Source organism: Cetorhinus maximus, chromosome 26 (genome assembly GCF_964194155.1).
Source record: "Cetorhinus maximus chromosome 26, sCetMax3.hap1.1, whole genome shotgun sequence".
Lineage (NCBI taxonomy): Eukaryota > Metazoa > Chordata > Chondrichthyes > Lamniformes > Cetorhinidae > Cetorhinus > Cetorhinus maximus.
In genome coordinates, this window is record NC_135904.1 from 14,142,058 (window position 1) to 14,168,300 (window position 26,243).

The 26,243-nt window shown below is 41.4% G+C and overlaps 1 protein-coding gene across 5 annotated transcripts in view; it reads left to right on the forward strand.

Moving 5' to 3' along the window:
* dennd4a (DENN/MADD domain containing 4A) overlaps nucleotides 1–18,742 on the forward strand; it is a 155,838-nt gene extending 137,096 nt beyond the window's left edge. For 4 of the 5 annotated variants that reach the window (XM_078530153.1, XM_078530157.1, XM_078530155.1 and 1 more), the window contains 8 exons: nucleotides 299–466; nucleotides 9,416–9,614; nucleotides 10,415–10,669; nucleotides 11,309–11,426; nucleotides 13,574–13,600; nucleotides 16,534–16,696; nucleotides 17,091–17,155; nucleotides 17,565–18,742. In XM_078530153.1, coding sequence (XP_078386279.1) covers nucleotides 299–466; nucleotides 9,416–9,614; nucleotides 10,415–10,669; nucleotides 11,309–11,426; nucleotides 13,574–13,600; nucleotides 16,534–16,696; nucleotides 17,091–17,155; nucleotides 17,565–17,701 — 1,132 coding nt within the window. In that variant the 3' untranslated portion in view covers nucleotides 17,702–18,742. The remainder of the gene's footprint in view (nucleotides 1–298; nucleotides 467–9,415; nucleotides 9,615–10,414; nucleotides 10,670–11,308; nucleotides 11,427–13,573; nucleotides 13,601–16,533; nucleotides 16,697–17,090; nucleotides 17,156–17,564) is intronic. The other variant, XM_078530156.1, reaches the window with a different exon arrangement.
* Nucleotides 18,743–26,243: the final 7,501 nt, after the last annotated feature.

Consider the following 26,243-nt stretch of genomic DNA (forward strand, 5'->3'; position numbering starts at 1 on the left):
CACTGTGTGACTGCTCCAGGAGTAAATGCCTCAGATCCCAGTGTTGTGCTATAAGCTTGTGAATTGCAGTGAATCAATGAAGGTGTTAACTGATGGCGTGACATCAAACTGATCAGTTTTCAGCATTTTAACATCAGGTCCTTTCCTCAACTATAATTTTACTGGCTTGTTAACACAGTATTTGTATCTGGTCATTTCCTGGATTGTAAAAGCAAAGGGGACATGATGGGTTGAAGGGCCCTGTATTTGTGCTGTATGACTCTGTGAAGATATACTTTAATGTTTTTAATTTATTTAGGTATTTTCTGAAATCCAGTCCATCTACAGAAAGTATGCAGAGTTTTCAATCTGGACCATCTTGCCCAGGGACTAAGAACTCAATGGTCTCCCCACCTGGTTCGGGTGTGATCGACAGCAAGCCTCAGTCACCAAGAATTACAGTGGAAGGAGTCCTGGACATGCAAAGGTAAATGTCATGCGTATATGCTAAATAGGGCTCAGGACAGAAGATGCTCATTCATTCGCTCAGTTTTGGAATTGGATGAAGTGGAAATCAAACTTGGGATTCAGCTGCAACATTTTATGGCTGAAAGTTAGCAAACTGTGCTTTCACACCTCTGCTCTTCAATAAACTGCTTTCAGTTGCACAAGAGCAAACACTTCTCATTATTTCAGATATACAAGAAAGCCACTAGTGAAAAGGCAATAAGGGATTCTGATCTCCTAATCTGAGATCGTTATAGCACGAGCTTAGTGATGGTGAGGCGTGAAACCTGATTTCTTTTAGTTCTTAGTTATTACAATTACTATTTCATGTCTGTTGTAGCTCAGTTGGTGGCACCCTCATCTGAATCAGAAGGTTGTGGGTTCAAGTCCCGTTACGGGAATGGAGCACAAAAATCATAGCTGACACTCCAGTGGAGTACCGAGGGAGCACTGCAATGTCACAGGTGTCGTCTCTCAGATGAGATGTTAAACTGAGGCCCTGTCTGTATTCTCAGATGGATGTAGAAGATCCCATAGCACAATTTTGATTGGAGGAATTTTCTCCTGTGCCCCGGCAAATATCTATCCCCGAATCACAAAAGCGGTTTATGTGGTTATTTTTTACATCGCTGTTTGTTGGCACTTGCTGTGCACAAATTGGTTATTAGGCTTTCTACATTCCAGCAATTAATGCACTTCAACATTACTTCATTCAAAAGTATTTCATTTAAAGCACTTTAAGAGGTCCAGTGTGTGTGAAAGACGCTGTGTAAATACAAGTTGTCTCTTCTTTCTTTCATTGTTAATCTTAAAGCGACCAATAAACCTGATTTACCTACAAATTAGAGAGGTTGTATAAGAAATAAGAACTAGTTCCTTCAGAGCATGATTTTGAAAAGTACTTATCTCTCTATTCTCTCCCTCTCCTTTGTGAAGACCTCTGCCAATGTTTTCTAGTTCACTACTGAAGGGTGGAGAGGAACAGAAGCAACTGGGAATACTTTGACAATTTGTTTCCCCATTGTCCATTTCACCACAGTCCCTCTCTGCTTTAAGTAATGACTGTAGAAAATTAAATATCTTGCGCTTAGTCAAATAAGCTTCATTACCAGTGCTGATGAACCATGTGTTTGTGCATTCACAAGGAAAAAATGGAAAATTCTGTTGCACAGTTGCTCCTGTTTAAGCGATGCTGCATCACAAATAAATAAGTGAGACAACTTTCTGTTGCCCTTGATTATGTTGAAGCATGTCCCACACAATTTTGAAAAACCTTTGTAATGGGAACTACTTGAACATGCTGCCCGACCAGAACCAATTAAATTTTTGTGCCTTAGGTGGGTGGGGGCATGGTAATGGTATGAATGTTTTTTTAAAATTTCCTGTTCACCTCTACTCTTGGAGTCATTCGCTATGTTTAGAGCTACCTAACTTTACGCCACTATTTTTGTGGCTGAGAGTGGCTTTACAGATTTCTTGTGGTCAGAACATGCATGGGTCTCTGTATATTGCATATTTTGCCTGGCTGTAGTCTAATGACTTGGTACTGGGGAAAAAACTTGTGGATTGCAGCCTAATTACATTTGGTTTATTTTGATGTGAACTTATCAGTAAAGTGCGTGCGAGATGACCTTGCCTATTTCACCACAGTCCCTCTCTGCTTTAAGTAATGACTGTAGAAAATTAAATATCTTGCGCTTAGTCAAATAAGCTTCATTACCAGTGCTGATGAACCATGTGTTTGTGCATTCACAAGGAAAAAATGGAAAATTCTGTTGCACAGTTGTTCCTGTTTAATTGATGCTGCATCACAGATAAATAAGTGAGACAGAACAATGCTTTCTGTTCTTGTAAATGTGATGATTCAGTATGCAAAAACTTTCCTCAGGACAATAACTAATGTATTACAGTAATGCCAAGAAAATTAGAGGGATGTAGATAATAGGGGAAACCAAGCAGAAAGTCGATAACATTTGAATGCAGTTATGTTCAGGATCAACAACAACAACTTGTATTTATGTAGTACCGTTAACCTGATCCAAGGCACTTCACAGGCGTGTAATAAAACAAACTATGACACCGAGCCACCTAAAGAGAGATTAGGACAGATGACCAAAAATCTGGTCAAAGAGGTAGACGTTAAGGAGCATCTTAAAGAAGAGACAGAGTGGTAGAGATCTGGAGAGGTGTAGGGGGAGTAGATTCTGGATCTTAGGACCCAAGCAACTGAAGGCACCAATGGTGGCGTGATTAAAATTGGGGATGCTCAAGAGGCTGGATTAGCAGAGCACCGATATCTCAGAATTTGTGGGAGTTGAGGAAATTACAAAGATATGGAGGCATTTGAAAGCAAGGATGAGAGTTTTAAAATAGATTAATTGCTTAACTGGGAGCCATTGCAGATCACTGAACACAAGGATGGTGGATGACAAGAACATAGTGCGAATTAGGACACAGGCAACAGAGTTTTGGATGACATCAAGTTTATGGAGGGTAGAATGTGGGCGGCTGGTCAGGAGGTATTAGGATAGCCAAGCCTAGAGGTAACAAATGCATTTCAGCAACAGATGAGCAGAGGCAGGGGTGAAGTTGGGCGACGTTTCGGAGGTGGAAATGGGCAACCTTATGATGATGCGGATTTGTGGTCGGAATCTCATCTCATTCATATATTATAGCAAGGTTGTGAACAGCCTGGTTTAGCCTCAGACAATTGCCAGGGAGAGGAATGGACAGGCTCCAAAGGACAGCTTTGGCCTTCCTCATATTTAACTTGAGGAAATTTATACTCATCCTTAGAATCCATATGGGTGGAGGTGAGCACCAACAAGGGGAAGATGACACTGGTGGCAGTAGTCTATAGGCCCCCTAACAGTAGCTATACTGTAGGACAGAGAATAAATCGGGAGATAATGAGCGTATGTAAAAAAGGCACCCCATTAACCATGGGTGCCTTTAATCTTCCTGTAGATTGGGAAAATCAAATTGGCAGAGGTAGCCACGAGCAAGAGCTCATAGAGTGTATTCGGGACAGTTTCCTAGAACAATATGTTGCGGATCCAACCAGGGAGCAGGCTATTTTGGATTTGATAATGTGTAATGAGGCAGGTTTAATAAATTATCTCAGAGTAAAAGACCCCGTAGACTACATTAACATGGTGGAATTTAGCATTCGGTTTGTGTGAGAGAAACTTGGGTCAGAAACAACTGTGCTAAACTTAAATAAGGGTAATTACAAAGGAACGAGGGCAGAGTTGGCTGGAATGGACTGGGAAAGGAGTTTAGCAGAAAAGACGGTTGATGAACAATGGCAGACATTTAAGAAAATAGTTCATGACTCAAAACAAAGATATATCCTAGTGAAGAGGAAGAATTCTAGGAAGGGGATAAACCAACCATGGTTAACCAAGGAAGTTAAGGATAGTATTAAATTGAAAGAAAAAACATACAATGTGGGAAAGATTAGTGGTTAGCCAGAGGATTACAAAAGTTTTAAAAACCAACAAAAGGTAACCAAAAAAAGTAATGAGGGAGAAACTAAGCTTTCAGGATAAACTGGCAAGTAATATAAAAACGGACAGTAAGAGCTTCTTTAAATATATAAAAAGGAGGAGCAATGTAATAGCCTTATTCAAAAAGGGAGGGAGACAAAAAACAGGTAACTATAGGCCAGTTAGCTTAACATCTGTCATTGAGAAAATGTTAGAGTATTATAAAGGATGTAATAGCAGTGCATTTAGAAATGCATGATATAATATAATATAATATAATATAATATAATATAATATAATATAATATAATGCTGACATGGCTTCATGAAGGGGAAATCGTGCCTAACAAATTTATTGGAATTCTTTGAGGAGGTAACAAGCAGGATAGATAAAGGGGAACCAGTAGATGTAATATATTTGGATTTCCAAAAGGTGTTCGATAAGGTACTGCACATAAGGCTACTTAATAAGGTAATAGCCCATGGTGTTGGAGGTAATACATTAGCATGGATAGAGGATTGGCTAAATAATAGAAGACAGAGTTGGGATAAGGAGAGCATTTTCAGGATGGCAACCTGTAACTAGTGGAGTGCCACAGGGATGAATGCTGGGGCCACAATTATTTGCAATAATGAGGGAAGCGAATGTACTGTCACCAAATTTTGCTGATGACACAAAAATAGGTGAGAACGCAAGTGGTGAGGATGACACAGAGTCTACAAAGGGATATGGACAGGTTAAGTGAGTGGGCAAAAACTTGGCAGATGGAATATAATGTGGGAAAATGTGAGTTTATGCACTTTGGCAGGAAGAATAGAGGAGCTGAATATTATTTAAAAGGAGAAAGACTGCAGAAAGCTGCAGCACAGGAGGATTTGGGGGTCCTCGTACATAAATCACAAAAAGTTAGCATATAAGTTCAGCAGGTAATAGGGAAAACAAATGGAATGTTGGCCTTTATTTCAAAGGGAATGGAGCATAAAAATAGGGAAGTATTGCTAAAACTATACAAGGCACTAGTTAGACCACACCTCGAATACTGTGAACAGTTTTGGTCCCCTTATCTAAGGAAAGATATATTGGCATTGGAGGCAGTCCAGAGAAGGTTCACTAGGTTGATCCCAGGTATGGGGGAATTTCTTATGAGGAGAGTTTGAGTAGGTTGGGCCTGTACTCATTGGAGTTTAGAAGAATGAGAGGCAACCTTATTGAAATATATAAGATTCTAAGGGGGCGTGACAGGGTAGATGCTGAGAGGTTGTTTCCCCTTGTGGGAGAGTCTAGGACCAGAGGACATAATCTCAGAGTAAGTGGTCACCCATTTAAGACAGAGATGAGGAGAAATTTCTTCTGAGGGTAGTGAATCTGTGGAATTCTTTATTGCAGAGGGCTGTAGAGGCTGGGTCGTTAAGTTTTTTTTAATTCATTCATGGGCTGTGGGCTTCGCTGGCTGGGCCAGCATTTATTGCTCATCCCTAGTTGCCCTTGAGAAGGTGGTGGTGAGCTGCCTTCTAGAACCGCTGCAGTCCATGTGGTGAGGGTACGCCCACAGTGCTGTTAGGAAGGGAGCTCCAAGATTTTGACCCAGCAGCAGTGAAGGAACGGCAATATATTTCCAAGTCAGGTTGGTGAGTGACTTGGAGGGGAACTTCTAGGTGGTGGTGTTCCCATCTGTCTGCTGTCCTTGTCCTTCTAGATGGTAGAGGTCGTGGGTTTGGAAGTTGTTGTCGAAGGAGCCTTGGTTAATTCCTGCAGTGCATCTTGTAGATGGTACACGCTGCAGCTACTGTGCGTCGGTGGTGGAAGGAGTGAATATTTGTGGATGTGATGCCAATCAAGCGGGCTGCTTTGTCCTGGACAGCCAAGCTTCTTGATTGTTATGGGAGCTGCGCTCATCCAGGTAAATGGGGAGTATTCCATCACCCTCCTGACTTGCTCCTTGTAGATGGTGGACAGGCTTTGGGAAGTCAGGAGGTGGGTTACTCATCGCACTAGTCCTAGCCTTTGACCAGCTCTTGTAGCTACTGGCTAGTCCAGTTCAGTTTCTGGTCAATGGAAACCCCAGGATGTTGATAGTGGGAGATTCAGTGATAGTAATACCATTGAACATCAAGGGCCAATGGTTGGATTCTCTCTTGTTGGAGATGGTCATTGCCTGACACTTGTGTGGTGCAAATGTTACTTACCATTTGTCAGCCCAAGCCTGTATATTGTCCAGGTCTTGCTGTATTTGAACATAGACTGCTTCAGTATCTGAGGAGTCGCGAATGGTGCTGAACATTGTGCGATCATCGACGAACATCCCCACCTCTGACCTTATGATGGAAGGTCATTGATGAAGCAGCTGAAGATGGTTGGGCTGACGGCACTACCCTGAGGAACTCCTGCAGTGATGTCCTGGAGCTGAGATGACTGACCTCCAACAACCACAACCATCTTCCTTTGTGCTAGGTATGACTCCAGCCAGCGGAGAGCTTTCCTCCTGATTCCCATTGACTCCAGTTTTGCTAGGGCTCCTTGATGCCACACTCGGTCAAATGCTGCCTTGATGTCAAGTGCAGTCACTCTCACCTCACCTTGGGAGTTCAGCTCTTTTGTCCATGTTTGAACCAAGGCTGTAATGAGGTCAGGAGCCGAGTGGCCCTGGTGGAACCCAAACTGGGTGTCACTGAACAGGTTATTGCTAAGCAAGTGCCGCTTGATAGCACTGTTGATGACCCCTTCCATTACTTTACTGATGATCTAGAGTAGACTGATGGGGCGGTAATTGGCCTGATTGGATTTGTCCTGCTTTTTGTGGACAGGACATACCTGGCCAATTTTCCAAATTGCCAAGTAGATGCCAGTGTTGTAGCTGTACTGGAACAGCTTGGCTAGGGGCGCGGCAAGTTCTGGAGTACAAGCCTTCAGTAGTATTGCCGGATATTGTCAGGGCCCATAGCCTTTGCAGTATCCAGTGCCTTCAGCCATTTCTTGATATCATGTTGATTGGTTGAAGACTGGCATCTGTGATGCTGGACACCTCCGGAGGAGACCGAGACGAATCATCCACTCGGCCCTTCTGGCTGAAGATTGTAGCAAATGCATCAGCCTTATATTTTGCACTGATGTGCTGGGCTCCTCCATCATTGAGGATGAGGATATTTGTGGAGCCTCCTCGTCCAGTGAGTTGTTTAATTGTCCACCACCATTCACAACTGGATGTGGCAGGACTGCAGAGCGTAAACCTGATCAGTTGGTTGTGGGATCGCTTAGCCCTGTCACTTGCTGCTTATGCTGTTTGCTACACAAGTAGTCCTGTGTTATAGCTTCACCAAGTTGACACCTCATTTTTAGGTATGCCTGTTGCTGCTCCTGGCATGCCCTCCTGCACTCTTCATTGAACCAGGGTTGATCCCCTGGCTTGATGGTAGTGGTAGAGTGAGGGATATGCTGGGCCATGAGATTACAGATTATGTTCGAGTACAATTCTGCTGCTGCTGATGGCTCACAGCACCTCATGGAGGATATGGGAGTACAAAGAAAAGCCAATTCAGGTGATTCTCTGGATGAGATAGATAAGAATGGGATAAGGTGAATGTAGTCTCACCCATGTGGAGGACGTTCAGGAGGGATTGGAGGAGGTTGATGTGATCACCTTTGTCAGAGGTAGCAGACAGGTCAAGAAGGACAAGAACAGGTGGTTTACGTTTTTCACCGTCACATAGGATGATGCTTGTGATACTGATAAGTTCTTCTGTAATGTGTTGGAGCAGAAACCTAATGGGTGGGATTCAGATGTGAAGTTCTGGGAGGTGACAACACAAAGAACTTTGAAGAGGAGGGAGAGGTTGGGAATGGGGCAGTAGATTGCAAGGATGGAGGGATCAAGGATTGATTCTTTGGAGAGAGGGTCAATGACAGCCATTCAAGGCTGAGTTGGACAGATTTTTAATCAGTAAGGGAATCAAGGGTTATGGGGAAAAGGCAGGAAGGTGGAATTGAGGATTCTCAGATGAGCCATGATCTCATTGAATGGCGGAGCAGACTCCATGGGCCGAATGACCACCTTCTGCTCCTATGTCTTATGGTCTTATCTTCTACTGGATGTCAGACAGGCAGTCTGACAGCTTAGGAAGGAGCTGGTGGTGAGGTAGAGCTGGGTGTCGTCAGCGTACACTTGAAAACTGACATGTTTTTGGTTGATGTTGCCGACGGGCAGCGTGTAGATAAGAAATAGGAGGAGTCCAAGGATAGATCCTTGGGCGACAGCAGAGGTAACGATATGGGAGCAGGAAGAAAAGCCAATTCAGGTGATTCTTTGGCTGTGATGAAATAGATAAGAATGCAGTAAGGTGAATGTAGTCTCACCCATGTGGAGGACATTCAGGAGGGATTGGAGGAGGTTGATGTGATCATCTTCATCAGAGGTAGCAGACAGGTCAAGAAGGACAAGAACGGATGGTTTACGTTTTTCACCGTCACATAGGATGATGCTTGTGATACTGATAAGTTCTTCTGTAATGTGTCGGAGCAGAAACCTAATGGGTGGGATTCACATGTGGAGACAACACATTCAAGGACTTTGAAGAGGAGAGAGAGGTTGGAAATGGGGCGATAGATTGCAAGTATGGAGAGATCAAGGATTGATTCTTTGGGGGGAGGATCAATGAAGGCAGGTTTGAAGGAAAGGAGAATAGTAGCTTGAGGAGAGAGAATGGTAAACAATGTTATTTGTCTGTGTACTAACCTTCAGGATGCATACAATACCATGAGATTTACAGTGAGAGTAGAACACCTTAGTTTGGATTCAGCTTGGAGAGCTGTGGTCTAGTTTAGTTGATGGGGAAGAAAGAGCTGAGGACTGCAAGCATGTGGAAGGAAAAAAATTATATATTTATATACAATACCTTTCCTGACTTCAGGACATCCCAAAGCCTTTTACAGCTAATTAGGTACTTTTGAAATGTCACTATTGTAATGTAAGATTACACATATAATATTAAGATGAGTCCCATCCTGTTTCAAGTGAGAGAGAAGCACACTGGTGTGAGTAATCGTTAAACTGAGGGTATGGGGCATTTATTTTATGGAATTGGTCCTCCCCACATTGAAGGCTGTTAATCTGTTTGTGTTTAGCCCACTTGCATTAAAATACAGTCATTTCTTGTCCAAGTGTTAGCTCGGAACAACAAGATTTTAGAAGACTGAGCACTTCTGTCAAATAAATATTTTGTTGTGACTTTTTTGAATTTTATTTGGCAATTCAATGTAAATAATGATGTAAAACACCTGTGGAATGAAGGTTTGCTAATTCATGTTTTTGGAAAAATGAACCATAGTTGAATCTTGATGAATGTGTAAACATTTCTCTACAAATGTCAGTGGAATTATAGTTCATTTTTTATGAGAATTTTATATGCCAATTTATCCTTTCTCTAAAAGTTATTTCTTATTGCCAGAAGTGCCCAACCTTTGTCAGCAAGATGCATTCAGATACCTTCAGAGAGATGGCATGGGATTAGTGAGTCCCTGTTGTTGGGGCAGACAATTGCACGAAGCATCAGTGGATGTGGCTCTATATCTGAGGAAGCTAGCACTCGGCGACACATCCACACTGTTCCAACAGGCAGCCTCCCAACAAACCTGAATGATTCAACGGTATGTGACTAAATGAATGAGTGAGGAAAAGGTGCAAGTCCAATTGATTGGTTGGGTGCAATGAAGGAGAAGGAATATCAATATAATGTACTTTTTGTTCAAAGCACTGCATGTGTTTGTTGCTAACTTGAGAAGCTCCATGCTGGTCAGAAAATTGACCTTTAGACGACCAGTCAATATTCCCCTGATATGTTGGTGTGGAATACTTCATACTCCCAAAGGGCTTCCTTCCCCTTTAAATAATAGATTTTTAGGAAGCTTTAGATGTCTGCATTTGAGTAATAATGGGTACATGGTCCTGTAATGCATAATTAGCAAGTCAGAACCCCTCAGTCCAATAGGGCAGGTTGAACAGGCAGGTGAGGGTTGAGGGGTCATTCATGTTCACTGCTTCATCATTCATGCATTTATAGATTGAAGCAGGAGGTGCAGAAGGCCAAGTGTGTCAATTATTCTACTGAAATATGAGGAATACGAGAGCAGTGGAGGCTCAGTCGATGAACATTTTTAAGGCTGAGTGAGATAGATTCTTGACTGACCAGGGAGTCAAAGGGTATAAGGGATAGACAGGAAAGTAGAGGCCACAATAAGATTAGCCATGATCTTATCAAATGGCAGAGGCCAAATGGCCTACTGCAGCTCTTAATTGGTTAGTTCGTATGGAAGTACAGATTGCATTTGCTTTTATTTTAATATTCAAATAACTTATTTTTGGAATATATTCTTTGCTTTAATTTTAAGACCAAGTCTCAAAGTCACATTCATTGTAGAAAAAAATTCACCCCCATTTATTTTTGTAGGATCCATTGGGCTTTGAATGGCAATTACCAAATCCTGATCCTATAACAGTTCCTTATTTGAGCCCCTTGGTGTTGTGGAAAGAGCTGGAAAGTTTGCTTGAGAATGAAGGTGATCAAGTGATATCCATGGCAACGTTTGTGGATCACCATCCAATTGTATTCTGGAATTTGGTATGGTACTTCCGGCGTATTGATCTACCCACCAACTTGCCAGGACTCGTACTAACTTCAGAACACTGCAACAAGGGCGTGACGGTAAGTCAGTAGCAAGCAAAGCTTCTTCATTGTTGTCACTAGCCTCATTTAAGGGCGTGCCACCAATTGCTAAAGGGAAAATTATATGTGCACCAAAATACTTTAATACTGTGTGGTACTCAATTCAAATTATTCCCAATGCCACCACCAGCAGACCTATAACCAATAGTTCTTCAGCCTGCTGGTACACAACTCAATGGTTTTCCTCAGATATAACGCAAGTTTGGAAGGACAAAGTCTATAATTGGACAAATGGGTTAGTGGGCCATGGTACAAAAAAAAGTTATATTTCCAATAAAAGTATATTAAAGCATAAGACTTTATAAACTAATAGTTCAGACCAACAACCAGCTGCTAACTAGTGCGAAAACCTAAAGTTGACATCCTTACCAGCTGGGAGATGTCACCATCTGATTCCAGTTTATTACGTTAATGTCGAGTTCAGAAGGCTGTGGTTATAGAACTGTTCCGCTTACAGCTTTTTTGATCCCTTTTTGTCTAGTCATGCCTCAGCTCATAATCTCCATAGATTGCTGTTTTATGTAGCATAACTAATTAGTAATAGCTTTAATATATGCTTTCTCTGAGCAGGACTGCTATTGGATCTCTTGCATGCATTAAAAGTGTTGTATTTTGCAGATTCCTCGTAGCTGGATGTCAGAGGACAGTAAACATGTTCTAATTCAGATGCTGTGGGACAATCTGAAATTGCATCAAGATCCCAGTCAGCCTTTCTACATCCTTTGGAATGCTAAGAGTGAGTGCAAGTTTATGTTTTACAGATAATTAATGCCTTGAGATTGTATCAAGAAAAAAGAACCATATGATATTAATGGGCTCACTGTTCATTTGAATTATATAACCGAAATATTGTTGAAATTATATGATTTCTGATGTACCCTGTGTTAGTGTGTACTGATATTAATTCACTTTCTCACGCTGTTGGGTGTGATCACCTCTCCCAACCAGTTTTAAGCTGCACTTTTTCAATAGAAACGGCTGGATGTTGATGGGATTTTTTTTTTTAAATTATCAATGTGCAGCTGCAATTACTTGTATACAGTACTTATATTTCTGTGCTTTTATCACCTCTGGCCTGAGGTATTCCTACGTTCTCATGGCCAGCCTGCCAGTCTCCTCCCTCTGTAAACTTCAGCTCATCCAAAACTTTGCTGTCCATACCCTAACCTGAACCAAGCCATGTTTACCAATTACCCATGTGTTTGCTGCCTCATGGTTAGCAACACCTTGAAAGAAATTTAATTTCTCATCCTTTTTTTTATTTATTCTTTCATGGGAGGTGGCCATCACTGGCAAGGCCAGCATTTATTGCCCATCCCAAATTAACTTTGAACCGAGTGGCTTGCTAGGCCATTTCAGAGGACAGTTAAGAGTCGTCAACAGATCTGGAGTCGCATGTGGGCCAGTCCATGTGAAGATGGCAGATTATCCTCCCTAAAAGGCATTACTGAACCAGATGGGTTTTTATGACAATCAATGATAGTTTCATGGTCACCATTACTGGCTTTCAATTCCAAATTTTATTCATTGAATTAAAGTTCTACCAGCTGCCATGGTGGGATTTGAATCTGTGTCCCCAGAGCATTAACTGGGCCTCTGGATTGCTAGGCCAGTAACATTACCACTTCTTTAACGTCTCCCACTTGTGCTCAAATCCCTCCATGGCATCACTCCTCCCTGTCTCTGTAACCTCCAGCCCTACCACCCTCTGAGATCTCTGCATGCTGAAAACGTTGACCTCTTGCCCCTTCACCCCCTATATTGGCAGCTGTGCCTTCAGCTCTCTGGGTTCGAAGCTCTGAAGTTCCCGCCCCAAGCCTACCCCATACTTACCTTCACAACCTGTAAAAACCTATCTCCAACCAAGCTTTTAGTCATCACTTGTCATCTTTCCTCCTTTGCTCAGTGTCAATTTTTTACTGGCTATCGCTATTCTGTGAAGTGCCTTGAAACATTTTCATGTGCTAAAGCTGCTATATAAATGCAATTTGTTGTTGGAAATTGCATAATGTACATTATGGCATCTGTTAACTTATTTGCCATGACTTGAGTTTTATTCCCAATGTTTTACAGGCTTTTCAGTATCTTTCTGTTTACAGATGTTTTGCATGGGGTAGTATGTAAATGAAGCTCTAGTTGCATCTCTACATTAGTGGCAGCCATCAAACAGCATTAAAACATACTCTAAATACAAAAATGTGCTTGTATCAAACTCTTAAGCTCCCACACACTGAAGATCTTTGGATGGTGAAAGATGTGTGCAATGTTTTTGCCTCCTCAGGCATGCCCAATGTGCTGCAGTAAACTCTTCTGGCACTTGGTTCATCTTTTACATTTTGAACATTTTGTTTTCAAGCATGTTTTAAGTCAATGTTGCCATTTGCTTTCATTTCAGTGCCTCAAATTTCACTTTGTTCCTGGCAACTTCACAATGATGAGAATGTCAAATGCCTGATTCACCTCTTATAACTTTAATTTAGCCACTGCTTGTCTCCTTCCATGCAGACTGACAAAGTGAGGGCTTAAGGCATTGGAGAAGGGTCTTTTACATTGTTGAGGAACCTGAGTCATCAACCCGGCAGCAGGCTCTGAGTTCCTGTCAATATGGTTCAGTTACTCTGGGAAAATAGCTAGGGGTTTCTTCCACATCTAAAAACCTGTTCAAGTTTACATACACCATGAATTCTTCATCTGAGCCATGCAGATCTGAGAGTGTGTCACCTTCACAGCCTATCAATTGGCTAGCCTTGTGCCAGTGTATCTAAAGAAATTGTGTTTAAAAGAGACAGACTTAAAGTTTGAATAAGCAGCCGCTTGAGTGTAGTTGTTTTACCAAAGTCTGCATTCTTAATGCGACTAACAGAACTTTCTCTGTCTTCACAGGTCTTAATTACACTCTTTTATTTGAGAGTGAGTGTCAAATTTGTTCTTCATTGTTTGTCAGCTGTAGTTCAATTTACTAATTATCTTTTAAATCGAAGTTTCATTATTTTTAGAGAAAATACCTGCCATTAATTATTTGTTGTTTTTATAGTTTAACTGCAGTATATTTTCTTATTTAATAATGAAATTAATGTCCTGTGTATAAATTTCTGTGCTTCTAATTTCTTTGCCATAGACAACTTTTAAACTGCAGATTTTACGAATGTACAGTGTGAATTTTCCAAAATACACAGACAAATCTAAATCTAATTTTGTATATAAAGTTATGAAAATACCCAACTTTTGATAGTTTGCCGGGGATTGTTAAAAGTTTCCCATCAATCAGTGTCTGTGATAGCCTATGTACTGTGTGACACAGCACTTCCCAAACTCTGGGTCGCGACAATTGCGAGGCAGCAATGATTGCTATGGAGCTCGGACTGATTTCTGACAGCGGTGAGACCCTTTAAATGCTTGTGCTTTTTTTGTTGGTGGATGTAGCCTAATGGACTCCTTTGTGAGGCCCAAATGCTGCTTCTTTGTAAAACCCTGCCTCAATTTTCATCAACTTCCCCCACACTCAACTCCTGTTTCCCCAACCCCCAGACAAGAACTAAAGCTTCCACCCCTACCCGCTCAACCACCGAAGCTTCCCCCACCTCACTGCCCATTCAACAGCTCCTGTACACCCCCCAAACTTTCACTCTGGGGGTCACTCAAAGTCTGAGGCATTATAATGGGGTCGCACTGGGAAAAAGTTGGGAAGCACTGGTGAAACAAATTACTACACGGTTCATTCTGTGTAAGAACTCCAAACAGAATTTTGATGGCTCGTAATAATTTTGAATGTGAGTAAAATTTAAAATTAGTGTAAATGCTGCATTGTTGGATGTGCCCTTGCCTCATAAGCAGTGATAGCTATGCATCTGCTCCTTTGCTGCCTTTATACTGCATTTCTCTCTCTCTCTTCCTCTCCTGAAAACATTAACATCCTGTTGGTTTATAACTCCACTAGCGCATCCAAGTTACTGTGCTCCATGCGTGTGAGTTGGCAGGCTATCGACAGCTGAGTCTGATCCTGTTCCTATTCAGCGATCACTGATAGCAATTGCAATGGAAACCCCAGCTGATTTTTTTTTTTAACCTTCCCTCACTGAGGCTAACAATACCTTTCATTGCTACCCTGATGGGCATCAGCTAATTCAGCACAAACAGGGCATCAGTGATTTATTTTTAAATTTTTTCTCACATTCATCAATTATAATTAGACCAGGCTCAACTTTACTAACACAAGTCCAGCTTGTTGTATACAGTGAGGGAGGAGCCCTCAGCCCAACCATCTCCAGCTGCTTCATCATAAGGTCAGAAGTGGGGATGTTCGCTGATGATTGCACTGATGATTGCACAATGCTCAGCACCATTCACGACTCCTCATATACTGAAGCAGCCCATGTCCAAATGCAGCATGACCTGGACAATATCCAGGCTTGGGCTGACAAGTGGCAAGTAACATTCGCGCCACACAAGCATCAGGCAATGACCATCTCCAACAAGAGAGAATCCAACCATCGATCCTTGATGTTCATTGGCATTACCATCACTTCCCCCATTATCAACGTCCTGGGGGTTACCATTGACCAGAAACTGAACTGGACTAGCCATATAAATACTGTGGTTACAAGAGCAGGTCAGAGGCTAGGAATAGTGCAGCGAGTAACTCACCTCCTGACTCCCCAAAGCTTGTCCACCATCTACAAGGCACAAGTCAGGAGTGTGATGGAATATTCCCACTTGCCTGGATGAGTGCAACTCCCACAACACTCAAGGAGCTTGACATTGTCCAGGACAAAGCAGCCCACTTGATTGGCACCACATCCACAAATATTCACTCCGTCCACCACCGACGCACAGTGACAGCAGTGTGTACCACCTACAAGATGCACTGCAGGAATTCACCAAGGCTCCTTAGACAACGCCTTTCAAACCCACGACCACTACCATCTAGGAGGAAAAGGGCAGCAGATAGATGGGAACCTGCAAGTCCCCTCCAAGCCACTCACCACCCTGACTTGGAAATATATCACAATTCCTTCACTGTCACTGGGCCAAAATCCTGGAACTCCCTTCCTAACAGCATTGTGGGTGTACCTACACCACATGGACTGCAGCACTTCAAGAAGGTAGCTCACCATCACCTTCTCAAGGGCAACTAGGGATGGCCAGCAAAGCCCACATCCTGTAAATGAATTAAAAAAAGGAGAGAGAAACACATTAACACACACACATACAGAACTTCCTTTTACTGAATTCCTCAAAAACCTCATTGCTGATTGTTCCTTCCTGTGTCTTGTAAGGAAACCTAACCTGCACAAAATTATCCTCGTCATTTCTTTGGGACGACATTGTTTCCCCTGTGGGCTTTGTTTTAAATGAAATTCCAAAAATTAATTTCAGGAAAAATACGCACTATTCACCATTATCCAGTACACAAAATGCCAATAAAACCAAGTTAGATACAATTGATAAAAAGGCGCACTCAACCACAACTCCTTCAAATCCTAAAGAAACCTCCACGAGTATTATAGGGACCTGGTGCAAGAGTCATAGCCCTTTCCATTTTTGCAGTATAGTTTCCAACACAGGTGAGGAAGGCTTCTGTCTTCAGTGGGTCACCAAAAGAAAAGAAAATTCAGCAGAATTGTACTACTTCAAATGAGGTGCTCTTTAGTGGTCTTTCTGTACTAGATTATGTGGCGAATACATAATAGCATTGCAGTCAGGGATGCTGAGCTTCACTGTTGGAGCAGAGTGGATTTTTTTAAAAATAAAATCTTTTCGACAAATTACACATCATTTCCTATTGCAAAATATTGAGAATTTAGTTTTGGAATTAACACTAATGAATTTTTTTCCACTTGCAGCTAAGAAACACCCCCTTGTTCAAACACTGCGAGATGAAGGCTGCTTATTTAACAAGGATTTTCTGGATAGCATTGTGAAGAGTATTCAGATGAATGACATCTGTAAGCCAATAAGTAAAATTCTAGAGGTGCTGAGCATGCAACCACATTTTAAACGGCAAAGGTAAGCAAGATGTTAACCAATCACCTCTTGACTTTGCTCAGTTCAACTTTTGTGTATTAAATGACAGCCTACAGCTGGTTTAATGTTTCAAGCATCCCAATTCAGTTAATTCTATTTCAAACATTAATCCTCATGAGCAATGAGCAGGTATATTGGACGCTTGCCTTAATCCCTTGCCCTCCTGTGGCCTTTGGGAATGTGGGGGAATATTTTACCATATACCCTAAGGAGGACTAGCTAAACAGAACTGACTAACGTTAAAAGTTGATGACTCAATTAGTTCAAAAGATAAATACTTCACACTAAAAGTTTAGTTTTAGAAGAGATGCTATAGGATAATTTCTATTTCAAGCTATTTTTAAAAAATGTAATTTGTTTTATTTCTTCTTTGAAGGAGTTTATACAGAGAGATTCTGTTTCTCTCACTTGTGGCACTTGGGAAAGACAACATTGATATAGGTAACATTTCGTACAATGTTTTAAGATTCTTTCCTAAATGTTCATTCCGAACTAGATGTGTGTGCTCAGTCACTTGGTCCTTGTCTGACCCTGTGAGGGGGACTTTGTCAGTGGGTTCAGCACCCTGCTTCATCCTGCCAGATACAAAAGATTTAACCTTGCATTTTAATTATACAGTTAACCTGCATATGGCTCATTAAATCTATTATGTTTTTTTAAAACAAATAAAGCTACAAAATATTGCGAGAATGTAATTTTAAATGAGTGAGCAGGATTGTTAAATATTTATCTCAAACTGCAAAATAAGTTGTAAGAAACAGTTAATTTTAAATATTTTTGTCTCGTTTCTCACATTGACTTTTTTTTGTGCATGTCATGTTTCTGTTATTACCTCGTATATCTCAAACAGACGCATTTGACCGAGAATATAAGAGAGCGTATGATCGGCTAACTCCAAGTGAGGTGAAGCTGACCTACAATTGTGACCGGCCTCCCAGCTCTGGAGTTATGGAGTGTCGCAGGACCTTCGGTGAACCCTACCTCTAGGAATTCTGACTGACGCTGCCCTCACTGCAGCCTGACATTAATGATATGTGTAACTACCACATGGCATGTCATGCAGTGGAAGTTCAATACTTGGCCTCTCCAAATATAACATTGTTAAATTATGATAACCTCTTGGTGGCTAAAAGACAGAAATGTACAGGAAATAGGTTAAATGGAAAGCTATGTAAATATAATTGAAATGGTATTTTAAATAGTTTTGTATTATATAGTGCTATTGGATCAGGTTAACAATAAGGATTGCATAAATAATAGAGGGCTCAGCTCTTCAGAATATGCTGCTAATGTGTACATAATGGCTCTGGCTACCATTGCATCTCATTAAGTCTGTTACCGGTGTGTTCCCTTTAGAAGTACTTTCAGTCTGAATTGTATAAATGTTCATAGCGGAGAAATGTGTAGCAGAGACACTTTGTGTAAAAGTGACATGTTTTTCACATAAAAAAGTACTTTTCAGTATTTGTATATTTAAATAAGGAAATCTTTTGAAGCTATCTACCTTTATAATTATATATACTCATATGATGCAGCTTCCAAGTATGCTTGATACATATATAATGTGGTGCAATATGTTCCTTTTAGAAGTTGCTTTGCAGTTTTTGGTGGTACTTGGAGAGAGAATTGATACATCATCGGTGGAATTTTACAGCCCCTTCCGCCAGGGGGATTTTCCAGTCCCGCCGAAGTCAGTGAACTCTTGAACAGCTCGCCGCATTTTATGGCCCCTCCCCCGCCGTGATGGGGCAGTAAAATTCCGCCTCATGTTCTGCCTTCTGTATCCTTGTTCTGAATGGGAAAGGATGAGGCAATCCAGTGGAAAGACCTTGAAGCTGCACTGCTCAAGGGTCAGAGAGATGTGCTGTCAGTTTAAAATATATTTGTTGAGTGCTAGTTGAGAAGAAGTTGATTGAGATCAAAGATAATGTGTGTGTAAACTCTCATTTTTTTTAATGTTTAAAATGAATTTCCTATGGGAAGGTTAAATTGTATTTATTAGCTTATTAAATAACACTTTTTGAATTACCTGTTACTGTTGCATTTGTGAATATGAAAGTCCACCAAACTGTAATGTCTAATAGAATTTTTATGCTGTGTTGTTTTTGTTTAACGTCTTTGTAACACTTTGCAATATAGAACAGTTTTGTTTATCTTAGTTAAATCTTCACAGAGACAAAAGGTCAAAGGATCCAGGGTTGGATTCTGTAAAATAGAAAATTTTGTAGAAGAAGACAGTTAAACCTGCCCCTTTCAAAAAAAAAAAGGTCTTCTGGAGCGCAGCCAAGGTCCAGTAGCAGAGCCTCATTCATACGTAACCTGCCTCCTCCACCAACCACCTGCTGTTGCCTCACATGAAAGAACAGGACTTCCGTTTTAAATGGGAAACTGTGTCCATCTTCATTGCTCATTATTCCTGCAAGTTATTAATAAAAAAATACACATCTCTTGCTCCTTTTCTTTCCCCTCTTCCTACTGCATTTACTGTTAGCCTTAGCTCAATGTTAACACCCTTGCCTCTGAATCAGAGGGTTGTGGGTCATGTGCCAATGTCGTCAGCACATCCACTAAGGCTGATAACTTCATGTGCACAAAGCCAGCGCATCGCTTTAGTAGAGTATTTTAATATTTAAAAACAAAAAGCTAAAAGCTACTGCGGATGCTGGAAATCCAAAACAAAAACAGAATTACCTGGAAAAACTCAGCAGGTCTGGCAGCATCGGTGGAGAAGAAATCAGTTAACGTTTTGAGCCTTCACGGCCCTTCGGCAGAACTGAAGCATAGGGGCTTCAGTTCTGCCGAAGGGCCGTGAAGGCTCGAAACGTTAACTGATTTCTTCTCCACCGATGCTGCCAGACCTGCTGAGTTTTTCCAGGTAATTCTGTTTTTATTTTAATATTTAAACTGTTTAGGAGCGAGTACGTTAAGTTTATTGTGTCTATTAATTGAATTATATTCCTAATTTTAAAATTACTATCTAGTTCACCTTCTACAACCCTGGTGGTCACTGATAAAATAGCAATAGACTTGTTGATTAATTGCAACAATCAATCTCTATCGATAAAAACAAAAAACTGCAGATGCTGGAAATACAAAACAAAAATAGAAATACCTGGAAAAACTCAGCAGGTCTGACAGCATCTGCGGAGAGGAACATAGTTAACGTTTCGAGTCCATATGACTCTTCAACAGAACTAAGGAAAAATAGAAGAGAGGTGAAATATAAGCTGGTTTAAGGGGGGGTGGGACAAGTAGAGCTGGATAGAGGACCAGTGATAGGTAGAGGCAAAGAAGAGATTGCCAAAGGTGTCATAGACAAAGAGGTGTTGACGGTGGTGACATTAGCTAAGATATGTGCTAATAGGTGACATTAAGGGTAGAAAGCAGGACGAGCAAGGTACAGATAGCCCTAGTGGGGGTGGGGTGGGGGGAAGGGATCGAAATAGTCCAAAAGGTAGAGATAAAACAATGGATGGAAATACATTTAAAAATAATGGAAATAGGTGGGAAAAGAAAAATATATATAAATTATTGGAAAAAGGGGGATCAGAAAGGGGATGGGGATGGAGGAGAATGTTCATGATCTAAAGTTGTTGAACTCAATATTCAGTCCGGAAGGGAGAGACCAAACGCAAACTGGGTGACTGCTTTGCGGAACACCTTCGGTCTGTCCACAAACTTGACCCAGACCTCCCTGTTGCTTGCCATTTCAACACCCCATCCTGCTCTCATGCCCACATGTCCGTCCTTGGCCTGCTGCAATGTTCCAGTGAAGCTCAACGCAAACTGGAGGAACAGCACCTCATCTTCCAACTAGGCACTTTACAGCTTTCTGGACTGAATATTGAGTTCAACAACTTTAGATCATGAACACTCTCCTCCATCTCCAACCCCTTTCCAATCCCCCTATTTCCATTATTTTAAAATGTATTTCCATCCATTGTTTTATCTCTGCCTTTTAGCCTATTTTGATCCCTCCTTTTATTAATCTCCAACAGACCCAGACCTGAGGTGAGGAAACCCCCAGTAGTGGAGAGCTTTAGGAAGCAGAAACTTTTAAATCAGGAAATGGAAGAGGGGGAGGAACTCGAGAAAATTATTACAATCACCAGGGAAGTGGTACTGAGCAAATCATTGGAGCTGCAGGTTGACAAGTCTCCAGGTCTTGATGGATTTCATCCCTGGGTCTTGAAAGAAGTGGCTAGTGAGATAGTTGATGCATTGATTTTAATTTTCCAAATTCCCTCAATTTGGGAAAGGCTCCATTAGATCGGAAAATAGCAAATGTAACTCCTTTATTCAAAAGGAGGGAGACAGAAAGCAGGAAACTACAGGCCAGTTAGCTTAACATCTGTCATAGGGAAAATGTTTAGAAGCTGTTATTAAATACGTTATAACAGGGCACTTAGAAAAATTCAAAGCAATCAGCCAGAATCAACATGGTTTTGTAAAAGGGAAATCATGTTTAGCCAATTTATTGGAGTTCTTTGAAGAAGCAACATGTGCTGTGGATAAAAGGGAAGCGGTGGATGTACTGTACTTAGATTTCCAGAAGGCATTTGTCAAGGTGCCACGTCAAAGGTTATTGCAGAAAATAAAAGCTCATGGTGTAGGGGGTAATATATTGGCATGGATAGAAGATTGGCTAGCTAACAGGAAACAGAGTAGGCCTAAATGGGTCATTTTCTGGTTGGCAAGATGTAATGAGTGGTGTACCACAGGAATCAGGGCCGGGGCCTCAACTTTTTACAATTTATATAAATGACTTTGATGAAGGGACTGAAGATATGGTTGCTAAATTTGCTGATGATACAAAGATAGGTAGGAAAGTAAGTTATGAAGAGTACACGAGGAGGCTACAAAGGAATATAGATAGGTTTAGTGAGTGGCGAAAGATCAGGCAAATGGAATATGATGTGGGAAGATGTGAAATTGTCCATTTTGGCATAAAGAATTAAAAAGAAGCATATTATCTAAATGGTGAGAGATTGCAGAGCTCTGAGATGCAGAGGGATCTGGGTGTCCTAGTGCATGAATCCTAGAAGGCTAGTATGCAGGTACAGCAATTAATTAGGAAAGCTAATAGAATGTTATTGTTTATTGTGAGGGGAATTGAATACAGTAGAGAGATGTAGACCGGTTCTGGGGAAGGTGGGACCAGTACAAACCGGACAGGTTGCATCTGGGCAGGACCAGGGTGGTGGTGGTGGGGTGGGGTGGGGGGGGGGGGGGGGGGGTGGTGTGGTGCGGGGGGGAAGAGTGTTTGCTAGCGCTGTTGGGGAGGGTTTAAACTAGAATGGCAGGAGGATGCAAACCTGAGCAGGAAGACAGAGGAGAGGGAAACGAAAGACAGAAAAGTAAGAAGCAAAAGAAAAAAACGAGGGCGAAAAATAAATGAGGTCATAGCGCAAAATAAAGCTAAGATGACTAACTAGGTTAAAAAGACAAGTCTAAGTTAGTGCAATAAGTTAGATGAATTAACAGCGCAATTAGATATAAACGGTTAAGTTATGATAAAGTTGTAATTACGGAGACATGGCTGCAGGGTGACCAAGGATGGAAACTGAACATCCAGAGATATTCAATATTTAGGAAGGATGGACAAATAGTTAAAGGAGGTGGGGTAGCATTGTTAGTAAAGGAGGAAATCAATGCAATAGTGAGGAAGGAGCTTGGCTCGGAAATTCATGATGTGGAATCTGTTTGGGTGGAGATAAGAAACACCAAGGGGCAGAAAACGTTGGTGGGGGTTGTCTAACGGGCCCCAAAAAAGTAATGGAGATGTAAGAGAGGGCATTAAGCAGGAAATTAGAGATGCATGCAATAACGGTACAACTGTAATCATGGGTGACTTTAATCTACATATAGATTGGACAAACCAAACTAGCAATAATACCGTGGAGGAGGATTTCCTGGAGTGTGTACATGATGGTGTTTTAGATCAATACATTGAGGAACCAACTAGAGAGCAGGCTATCCTAGACTGGGTATTGTGCAATGAGAGGGGATTAATTAACAATCATCTTGTGCGGGGTCCCTTGGGGAAGAGCGACCATAAAATGATAGAATTGTTCATTAGGAATAAGAGTGAAGAAGTTGAATCTGGAACTAGAGCCCTGAATTTAAATAAAGGGAACTATGAGGGTACGAGGTGTGAGTTGGCAAGGATGGATTGGGGAACCTTACTAAAAGGGTTGATAATGGATAGGCAATGGCTAATATTTAAGGAACAGATGCATGAATTACAACAATTATTCATTCCTGTCTGGCGCAAAAGTAAAACAGGAAAGGCGGCTTGACCATGGCTTACAAAAGAAATTAGGGATAGTATTAGATCCAAAGAGGAAGACATATAAAATTGCCAGAAAAAGCAGCAAGCCTGAGGATTGGGAGTAATATAGAATTCAGCAAAAGCGGGCAAAAAGATTGATCAAGAAGTGGAAAATGGAGTATGAAGGTAAACTTGCAAGGAACACAAAAACTGACTGTAAAAGTTTCTATAAATATGTGAAGAAAAAAAGAATAGTGGAGACAAATGTAGGTCCCTTACAGTCAGAAACGGGGGAAATTATAATGGGGAACAAAGAAATGGCAGAAGAATTGAACACACATTTTGGTTCTGCCTTCACAAAAGAGGACACAAATAATTTCCCAAAAATGTTAGGGAACCAAGGGTCTAGTGAGAAGGAGGAATTGAAGAAAATCAGTATTAGTAAAAAAAGTGGTGTTAGATAAATTAATGGGATTAAAGGCTGAAAAATCCCCAGGGTCTGATAATCTACACCCCAGAGTACTAAAGGAAGTGGCCCTGGAAATATTGGATGCATTGCTGGTTAACTTCCAAAATTCTATAGACCCTGGAGTACTTCCTACAGATTAGAGGGTGGCAAATGTAACCACACTATTTAAAAAAAGGAGGGAGAGAATTACAGACCAGTTAGCCTAACATCAGTAGTGGGGAAAGTGCTAGAGTCTATTGTAAAAGATGTGGTAACAGAACACTTGGAAAGCATTAACGGGATTAGACAAAGTCAACATGGGTTTATGAAAGGGAAATCGTGCTTAACTAATCTACTGGAGTGTTTTGAGGATGCAACTAGTAGAATAGATCAGGGAGAACCAGTGGATGTGGTGCATTTGGATTTCAAGAAGGCTTTTAATAAGGTCCCACATAAGAGGCTAGTGGGCAAAATTAAAGCACATGGGATTGGGTGTAATATACTGGCACGGATTGAGTATTGGCTGACAGACCGGAAACAGAGAATGGAAATAAATGGGTCTTTTTCCAGGTGGCAGGCGGTGACTAGTGGTGAACCGCAGGGATCAGTGCTTGGTTCCCAGCTATTCATGATATATATGAATGACTTGAATGAGGGAACCAAATGCAATGTTTCCAAGTTTGCTGATGACACAAAACTGGGTGGAGTTGTGAGGAGGATGCAAGGAGGCTTCAGGGTGATTTAGACAAGTTGTGTATGGGCAAACATATGGCAGTAGATAAATGTGAACTTGTATGCTTCAGTGTGAAAAACAGTAAGGCAGAATATTATTTAAATGGTGATATATTGGGAAATGTGGATGTACAAAGGGATCTGTGTGTCCTTGTACACCAGTCAATGAAAGTAAATAGGCAGGTGCAGCAAGCAATTAGGAAGGCAAATGGTTTGCTGTCCTTCATTGCAAGAGGATTTGAGTTCAGAAGTAGGGATGTCTTACTGCAGTTATACAGCGCCTTGGTGCGACCACACCTGGAGTATTGTGTGCAGTTTTGGTCTCCCTAATTAAGAAAGGATATACTTGCCATAGAGGGAGTGCAGCAAAGGTTCACTAGGCTGATACTTGGGATGGCAGGACTGTCGTATGAGGAGAGATTGGCTCTACTGGGCCTATATTCACTAGAGTTTAGAAGAATGAGAGGGGATCTGATTGAAACGTATAAAATTCTAACAGGGCTAATCAGACTGAATGCAAGGAGGATGTTCCCCCTGGTTGGGGAGTCTAGAACCAGGGGCCACAGTCTCAGGATACAGATCGGGCCATTTAGGACTGAGATGAGGAGAAATTTCTTCACTCAGGGGGTGGTCAACCTGTGGCATTCTCTACCACATAGGGCTGTGGAGGCCAGGTCACTGAGTATATTCAAGAAAGAAATTGATAAATTTTTGGATAATAGAGATGTGGAGTGAAAGCAGGAATATGGCATTGAGATAGAGGATCAGCCATGATCCTATTGAACGGCAGAGCAGGCTCAAAGGATGGAATGGCCTACTCCCCCTAGTTTCTATCTTTGTGTTATACAGGGCATTGGTGAGACCACATCTGAGTATTGGTCTCCTTATTTAAGGAGGGATGTAAATGAATTGGAAACAGCACAGAGAAGGTTTACTAGACTAATACCTGGAATGGAAAGTAGTCTTATGAGGAAAGATTGGGCGGGCTAGGCTTTTATCCACTGGAGTTTAAAGGGTAAGAGGTGACTTGATGGAAACATATAAGATTCTGAGGGGTCTTGACAGGGTGGATGTGGAAAGGATGTTTCCTCTTGTGAGAGAATCTAGAACTTGGGGGCGGGGGGGGGGTCACTATTTAAAAATAGGGAGCCGCCCATTTAAGAGAGAGTTGAGAATTTTTTTCTCTCAGAGAACAGTGAGTCTTTGGAACTCTTTGCTCTCAAAAGGCAGTGGAATCAGAGTCTTCGAATATTTTTAAGAGAGAGCTAGATGGATTCTTGATAAGCAAGGGGGTGAGAGGTTATTGGAGGTGGGTTGAATGTGGGGTACTATCCGATCAGCCATGATCTTATTGAATGGCGGGGCAGGCATGAGGGGCCGAGTGGCCTACTCCTCCTGATTTGTATGTTAACCACAAGTCTAAAGTCACCTGTTGTTCCCAAGCATGCTGCACTCATCACACACCATGTTTCAAATTGGATCCCAAAATGTTATTTTCTGGAAGAAATTGATCTAATTTATTTATGAATGAATCAATACTAAAAGAAAGAAAGGCTTACATTTATAGTGCTTTTCATGACTGTAGAACGTCTCAAAGTGCTTTACAGCCAATGAAATACTTTTTGAAGTGTAGTCACTGTTGTAAATATAGGAAACATGGAGGCCAGTATGTGCTCAGCAAACTTCCACAAACAGCAGTGTGATTATGATCACACAATCTGTTTTTGTGATATTGATTGAGGGATAAATATTGGTCAGGAAACTGGGGATAACTCCTCTGCTCTTCTTTGAAATAATGCGTTGGGATCTTTTACATCTATGCGATCTGGAAAATGGGGCATCAGTTTAATGTCTCATCTGAAAGACAGCATCTCAAACAGTCCAGTGCTCCCTTAGCACTCCACTGGTTTGTCATTTCTGCGCTCAAGCCTTGAAGTAGGGTTGGAACCCGGAACCTTGTGATTCAGAGAGTGCTATCAACTGAGCTATGGCTGCCAAGCAATCTGCTTCCATCAACTCCTGAGGAAATCTGTTCCAATTACGCTCCATTCACTCACTAAAACGAGGTTTCCACAGGT